Source organism: Helianthus annuus, chromosome 4 (assembly GCF_002127325.2).
Source record: "Helianthus annuus cultivar XRQ/B chromosome 4, HanXRQr2.0-SUNRISE, whole genome shotgun sequence".
NCBI lineage: Eukaryota > Viridiplantae > Streptophyta > Magnoliopsida > Asterales > Asteraceae > Helianthus > Helianthus annuus.
In genome coordinates, this window is record NC_035436.2 from 90,792,887 (window position 1) to 90,799,926 (window position 7,040).

At 38.7% G+C, this 7,040-nt stretch overlaps 1 protein-coding gene across 1 annotated transcript; it reads right to left on the minus strand.

Moving 5' to 3' along the window:
- Positions 1 to 5,452: 5,452 nt before the first annotated feature.
- LOC118491332 lies at positions 5,453 to 6,044 on the minus strand. Its single transcript, XM_035988992.1, has 2 exons — positions 5,637 to 6,044; positions 5,453 to 5,538 (listed from the first exon to the last, which is right to left on the minus strand). The coding sequence occupies exons 1-2, from the start codon at positions 5,989 to 5,991 to the stop codon at positions 5,522 to 5,524; spliced, it is 372 nt and encodes a 123-aa protein (XP_035844885.1). The 5' UTR covers positions 5,992 to 6,044; the 3' UTR covers positions 5,453 to 5,521.
- Positions 6,045 to 7,040: the final 996 nt, after the last annotated feature.

The following is a 7,040-nucleotide window of genomic DNA, read 5'->3' on the forward strand; positions in this document are numbered from 1 at the left end:
CAAGGACAAGCTTGCAACCCTTAACTACATGTGTAGCCTCTAAACTTTTACCATTTGCTAACTCTACGATGTGCTTGGTGTTCAAAAGTGTTGGAGTGCGCTTAAGCATTTGGCTAACTTTTAAGAACACATAACTAGTATCGGCACCCGAATCAAATAACACAGTAACAAAGAAGTCGTCCAGAAGAAACTTACCCATCACAATGTTGGGATCGTTCCTTGCTTCTCCCTGACCAATCACGAACACCCGACCTTGGGCGTCATTGCCATTATTGTTACCTCCGTTGTTGCCTCCGTTGTTGTTTCCATTGTGGTTCCCATTTCTTTGGTTGTTGTTCTGATTTTGATTCAGCTGGGGGCAGTTCCTCTTAAAGTGGCCCTCGGCGCCACACTGAAAGCATCCTTTATTGCCCTGCTGTTGCTGCTGCTGGTGGTTTTGTGGAGCTTGTTGTTGTTGTTGGCGATTCTGATTCGCAGGACGTGGGCTCCTGCAATCTTTAGCCTCATGACCCAGTTTGTGACATCTCTGACAACGGCCCTTGTTGCACTGCCCGCTGTGCTGCATATTACATCGATTGCACCTAGGGTGATTTCCCTTGTACCCACCCTGACCTTGATTCCCAGAAGACTGCTGACTGGGGCTCCTGTACTCGTCTGTCTTTAGCTGCTGGGATTGAGCTGAAGCAGAACCCTTGCCCAAATTTCCATCCCACTTGCGCTTATTATCATTGGGAGCCTCAGAAGTAGTAGCGCTAATATGCTTGGGTAGCCTGTTCTGCTCAACTGCCTGATCAGTGAGACGATGAGCCTGATGGGATTTTAACATGTTAATCAAAGCAATTTCATCCATATGAAATAAAAACGCAGCGGAAATAATGTTTAAATCATGTTAATTTTATAAGATATAAAACCATTTATATGCAAAATCCCAAAACCCGGATCCATATATGAAGATGCATACTATCAAACATAACCATAGGGTGTTTAGAAAAACTACCTTCTTGGAGTAATGAGAATGAAACGGATGATGCTTCAAGAATGGTTGTCTTCAAGAGTAGAAGACCTCAAGCTTGTATACCCCAAGCTTCCAACAAACACCACAAGTTTAGCTAGGATTTAACACTTAAAGATCAAAGTTGGAACACTTGAAAGAACCCTCTTATGGCCGAAAATTAGAGAGCAAAAATTCAGCTCTACCACATTTGATTATCTCTAATAATCTCTATATATTTTGTCATAAAAAAAATATATATAAATGTTGAGAGAAGAGCCACCTCCTTTTTGCCCAATCAAGAGGCTTCTTCCACATGCAAAAGCATGAAAAGATATTGGACCAAATTCTTTGGATAGAGAGAAAGGGGGGGCCGGCCCTAGGTGGGTGTTTTTAAAAAAAAATCAAATTTATTTTGTTAAATAAAGTCTTGTTTATTTTTATAACTTTTATAAAATAAACACTATATGTTTTCAAGACTTTATGCACCTCTTTTAAAATTGTTATTTAACTTGTTAAATAACAAAATAAAATATTCTCTCATAATAAATTATCCACATAACTTATTGGTTTCTCAAGTGTAATTATTTAGAAAACCAATTTTTAAATATTGTAAGTGTTAATATTTATTTGTTTGAGCATATCACAAATAAATAATATAAGTGTTTGTCTAGCTTGTTATTGGGTATGACTCGACTTGGATCATAACGCATTAGCCACATCAATTTAATATGTGTCTTGGGCATACAGAGTCCAACAATCTCCCACTTGCACAAGATACATAGAAGATTGATGCAAGCAGTAAATGACGCCTAACTACAGTTTACTACCCCCAATACGTATGACTATATTTGCCATTCAATAACATCATCCCTTTCAAGTCCCTTACTTGAACATGATTTAGGTGAATCTATCATTTATCCTTTCGTTACAGATGTCATGTTAAATCCAGAGACATAGAGTGATCACTCTCTGTTGATTTAACTTTACCAGGCCTTAGACATCTTACTCTCAACGAATAAGAGGAACAAATCCCTTCTTGACTACATACGTCTCTCACAACCACCTTGTACCACACCTGAGCTCAGCCTTATGTACTGTCATATTACTGACAGCGAAGAAATAAGTCAAGGCATAATATTTGGTGAATATCAAGACCCAATATGTATCTCAGGTCAGAGGATACTATGATATTCGCCTTAACTCAAAATTTACTTATGATCAATCACAAATGATTCCATGCAGTAATATTTGAGAGCGAGTCAGTCCAATATTTGTATCCCACAAATATCTATGAACTTTGGCAGCAACACTTTGCTCTATATTCATTCTAAATGAATATCCACCAATCCAAGTTCATAATAGTCTTACATTCATATTTGTTCCCACAATTATGATTGACTACGGACATTTAGAATAATTAAGTTATTCACGGATTTAAACATGCTAATATGAAACGTAACTCAAAATACCATAAATGAGTTAAAATAACAATTGTTTCAATATCCAAATACAAAATTTGATCAAATCCAATCACTAGAATATCGAAGTCCTAAGGAACATGTGTGACCTTCATGTTTTCCTCTATCAAGGAGCTTCGTGAGTGGATCCGCAATGTTTTGATCGGTGTGAACTTGGCGGATACATATCTTTCCTTTTTCAACTTCATCCCTTATGTAGTTGAATCTCCGCTCGATATGTCTAGTCTTTTGGTGCGCACGAGGTTCCTTGATTTGAGCAATCGCACCCTCGTTATCACAAAAGATCTCTAGGGGATCTTGAATGGTAGGGACCACCCCTAGGTCGGATATAAATTTCTTCAGCCATGCAGCTTCCTGGGCTGCCAATGAAGCGGCGATGTATTCTGATTCTGTAGTGGACAATGCTACCACGTCTTGTTTTGAGCTCTTCCAGGAGACTGCTCCTCCATTTAAAATGAAGACATACCCCGATTGCGATCGAGAATAACTTCGATCGGTTTGGAAACTCGCGTCCGTGTAACCTTTTACTACGAGTTCCTCCTCACCAGATCCATATATTAAGAACATATCCTTAGTCCTCCTAAGATATTTCAATATGCTTTTAACAGCCATCCAATGACTGCTACCTGGATTTTGTTGGTATCTACTTGTCATGCTCAAGGCGCATGAGACGTCCGGTCTGGTGCATATCATTGCATACATGATGGATCCTATAGCTGACGCATATGGGATTCTTTTCATTTTCTCTTACTCATCCTTTGAGCTTGGACATTGAGATGTATTCAAAATTGTCCCCTTTTGAATAGGTACAAAACCTCTCTTAGAGTTCTCCATTTGGAACCTATTCAAGACTTTGTCAATGTATGCACTTTGGTTTAAACCTATCAAGCGCCTTGATCTATCCCTATAGACCTTTATTCCCAGAATGTAGGCTACTTCACCAAGATCCTTAATGGAAAAACAACTTCCAAGCCAAGCTTTTACACCTTCCATGGTTGGAATGTCATTCCCAAATAGTAGAATGTCATCGACATACAGTACTAAGAAAGTGATGATGCTCCCACTAGCCTTCTTATACACACAAGCTTCATCGCCGTTCTTGACGAATCCAAAATTCTTAATTTCTTCATCAAAATGGTGATTCCAACTTCTAGATGCTTGTTTCAATCCATAGATTGATTTCTTTAACTTGCATACTTTGTCAAGATGTTTTGGATCGACAAAACCTTCAGGCTGAACCATATAGACATCTTCATCAAGATATCCATTAAGAAATGCCGTTTTGACATCCAATTGCTAGATCTCATAGTCATAATATGCGGCTATGGCAAATAATATCCTGATTGACTTTAGCATCGCCACAGGCGAGAAGGTCTCATCATAATCAATCCCTTGAGTTTGAGTGAAACCTTTTGCTACAAGTCTTGCTTTGTAAGTATCCAAGTTACCATGCATATCAGTTTTCTTCTTGAAAACCCACTTACTTCCAACTACTTTAGAGTTAAGTGGTGGCACAACCAATTCCCAAACTTGGTTGTCATACATGGATTGCATCTCTATGTTCATGGCTTCGAGCCATTTGTCGCAATCGGATTTTGACATTGCATCATGGTATGTGGTTGGTTCATCTGAATCTACCACGTAGCATCCATCCATGAAAAATCCATATCTTTCAGGTGGATTGCTAATTCTACCAGATTTGCGAACATTTTGTGTATTTCGATCAACCTCTTGATCGTTTTCAACAACCTCTTGTTGAGTGCTAGTATCAACCAAACGTGTATCGTCTTGTGGTTCTTGATCCTCCTCAAGTTCCACTGTTCTATCGCTGGTTCCTTCCATAAGGAACTTAGCTTCTAAGAACTTACCCTTTCGAGCAACAAATACCTTTTGCTCAGTTGGGTCGTAGAAATAGTATCCTATATCATCTTTAGGATAACCTACAAAGATACACTTAGTAGATCGGACTTCCAATTTATTTGGAGTGTATTGCTTAACATAAGCTTCACAACCCCAAACCCTTAAGAATGATAATGATGGAGGGTTTCCGTGCCATATTTCAAAAGGTGTCTTTTCCACTTTCTTGGTTGGGGCCATATTTAATATACGGACTGCGGAGAGCAAAGCGTAACCCCAAAATGATAGAGGCAATGTGCTTCTAGCCATCATAGATCGAACCATATCTAATAGAGTTCGATTTCTCCTTTCAGATACACCATTGTGTTGTGGTGTTCCAGGTGGAGTAAGTTGTGAGATAATCCCACAACTCCTAAGATGATCTTGAAAAGCACCACTAAGGTATTCACCTCCTCTATCGGTGCGAAGGACTTTGATTGTTTTCTTGAGTTGATTTTCTACTTCACTTTTGAAGTCTTTGAACATTTCAAATGCTTCATCCTTGTGTTTTAGTAAATACACATAACCATAACGACTATAGTCGTCGGTGAAGGTAATGAAGTATCTTTCACCATTCCTAGTCATTGGCTTAAAAGGACCACATACATCTGAATGTATGATACCTAATAAGTCCTTAGCCCTTTCAAATGTTCCACTAAAGGGCGTCTTGGTCATTTTGCCTTGTAAACAAGACTCGCATACATCAAATGAATTATCTTCATTTGTATTCAAAAGACCATTTTTCTGAAGTGTATGCATGCGATTCTTGCTTATATGTCCAAGGCGACAATGCCAAAGGTAGGAATCACTCAAATCCATTTTGAGTTTCTTGTTGGTTACTTGGTACATTGAGCTATCATATGATGCGTTATCATGATCTAATTCATAAATACCATTTAAAGACATAGCTTTAAAATAAAACACATCATTCTTAGAAACATAAATGTCATAGTTAACAAATTCGAAATTGAAACCAGATTGTTTTAAAAGGGAAACTGAAATTATGTTCCTAGTCAAACTAGGAGCATACAAAACATTCTTCAAAATAACTTCCGAACCACTTGGAAGTTCTAAAACGTAGTCTCCTTGAGCCTCGACTTCAACTTTTGCTCCGTTGCCCATAAAGAGACTAGTGTCCCCCTTCTTGTAATGTTTATTTCTTTTGAACCCCTGCAACGAATTGTAAATATGAGTTCCACATCCGGTATCTAGTACCCATGTGTTAGAAGAAATAACATTAAGCTCAACATGTATCATAAAGATAGTACCTGAGGTTTGCCCTGCATCCCTCTTGTTTTTCAACTCTTTGAGATTAGTCGGACAATTTCTCTTCCAATGTCCTATCTCACCACATTCAAAACATGGGTCATTCGTAGCAACCTTTTGCTTCTTTTCTTTTGGTTTGGCGGGTTCTGCTTTAGCTTTTCCTTTTCCCTTTCCCTTGACGTGTCCCTTTCTTTTAGCATAGGTTGCTTTAGAGTCGGGGTGGGGCCTTTTCTTATTTCCTCCTTCATTGATCGCAAGGACGGGTAAAGCCTTTTTGCCCATACTTGCTTCGGCCGTTTTGAGCATTGCATGAAGCTCACCAATGCTCTTGTCCCATCCATTCATGTTGTAATTCATAACAAAGCTCTCAAATTTCTTTGTTAAAGAGTTGAGGATCAAATCCGTAGCCAACTCTTTGGAGACGGGACAATTTAGCCGTTCGAGGCGATCAATGTGGCTTTTCATCTTGAGAACATAAGATGATACCGATTGGGTTTCCTCCATTCGACATGCATGAAGCGCCCGAACAGTTTCGAAGCGTTCTACCCTTGCTTGTTGTAGGAACATTTCCTTTAACTGGGTAATCATGTCATATGCCCCATGGTGTTCAAAATCCTTTTGAATTTCGGGAATCATAGTTCCCAACATGAGGCATGAGGCTTGCATGGAGTCCTCGGTATACTTAACCCAATCGTTGTAGGCTTCCACATCTTCCACATTAGGTTCATCGGGAATAGGATCGTCCAACACATAGGATATCTTCTCTTGTTTGAGAACGATTCTCAAGTTTCGAAACCAATCCATGAAGTTGTTATGGTTGAGACGATCCTTTTCAAGGATGGTTCTTAGTGATAGGTTTCGGACGGTTTGGGTAATCGGGTTTGCATTGTTAGCGGCCATCTACAAAATTTAACAAGTTCAATTTTAGTATTTTCGATATTATTATATTTTAATCATTAATACCCTTTTGTGTCTTAAAGACAATTAATAATTAAAATCTAGAATCCAACGTTACATTTAAATATTGGTTAGGTGACCTTTATCCCTCTATTTAAATTAACAAGGTAGTCAACGTTTGACAATTGCAACTCTTTGCAATTTCTAGCCATATGGGATCGGTTAAACATCTTTATGTTTAGTTGGCATGTTTAATCCCATCAACACCTTTGTTCCCCATGCTTTGGTGACCCTAAGTTCATGGTTTCCAAATCAAGTCGTCCAACTTACACACACGTGTGAGTTTATACACATAAGTGGTTAGGTGACCTTTATCCCACAAACATGGTAAACCCACCCCGAACATACAAGTTCCCTCAAATGTGGTTAGGTGACCTTTATCCCACAATAAGAGTTCCCAAGTATTTCGAGTGTTGTATAAAAGGGTGGTGTTTGACTTGTTTTATAAA

Coding starts and splice junctions, on each gene's coding strand:
- LOC118491332 (XM_035988992.1), bottom strand. CDS start 5,991: ATGAATTACAACATGAATGGATGGGACAAGAGCATTGGTGAGCTTCAT.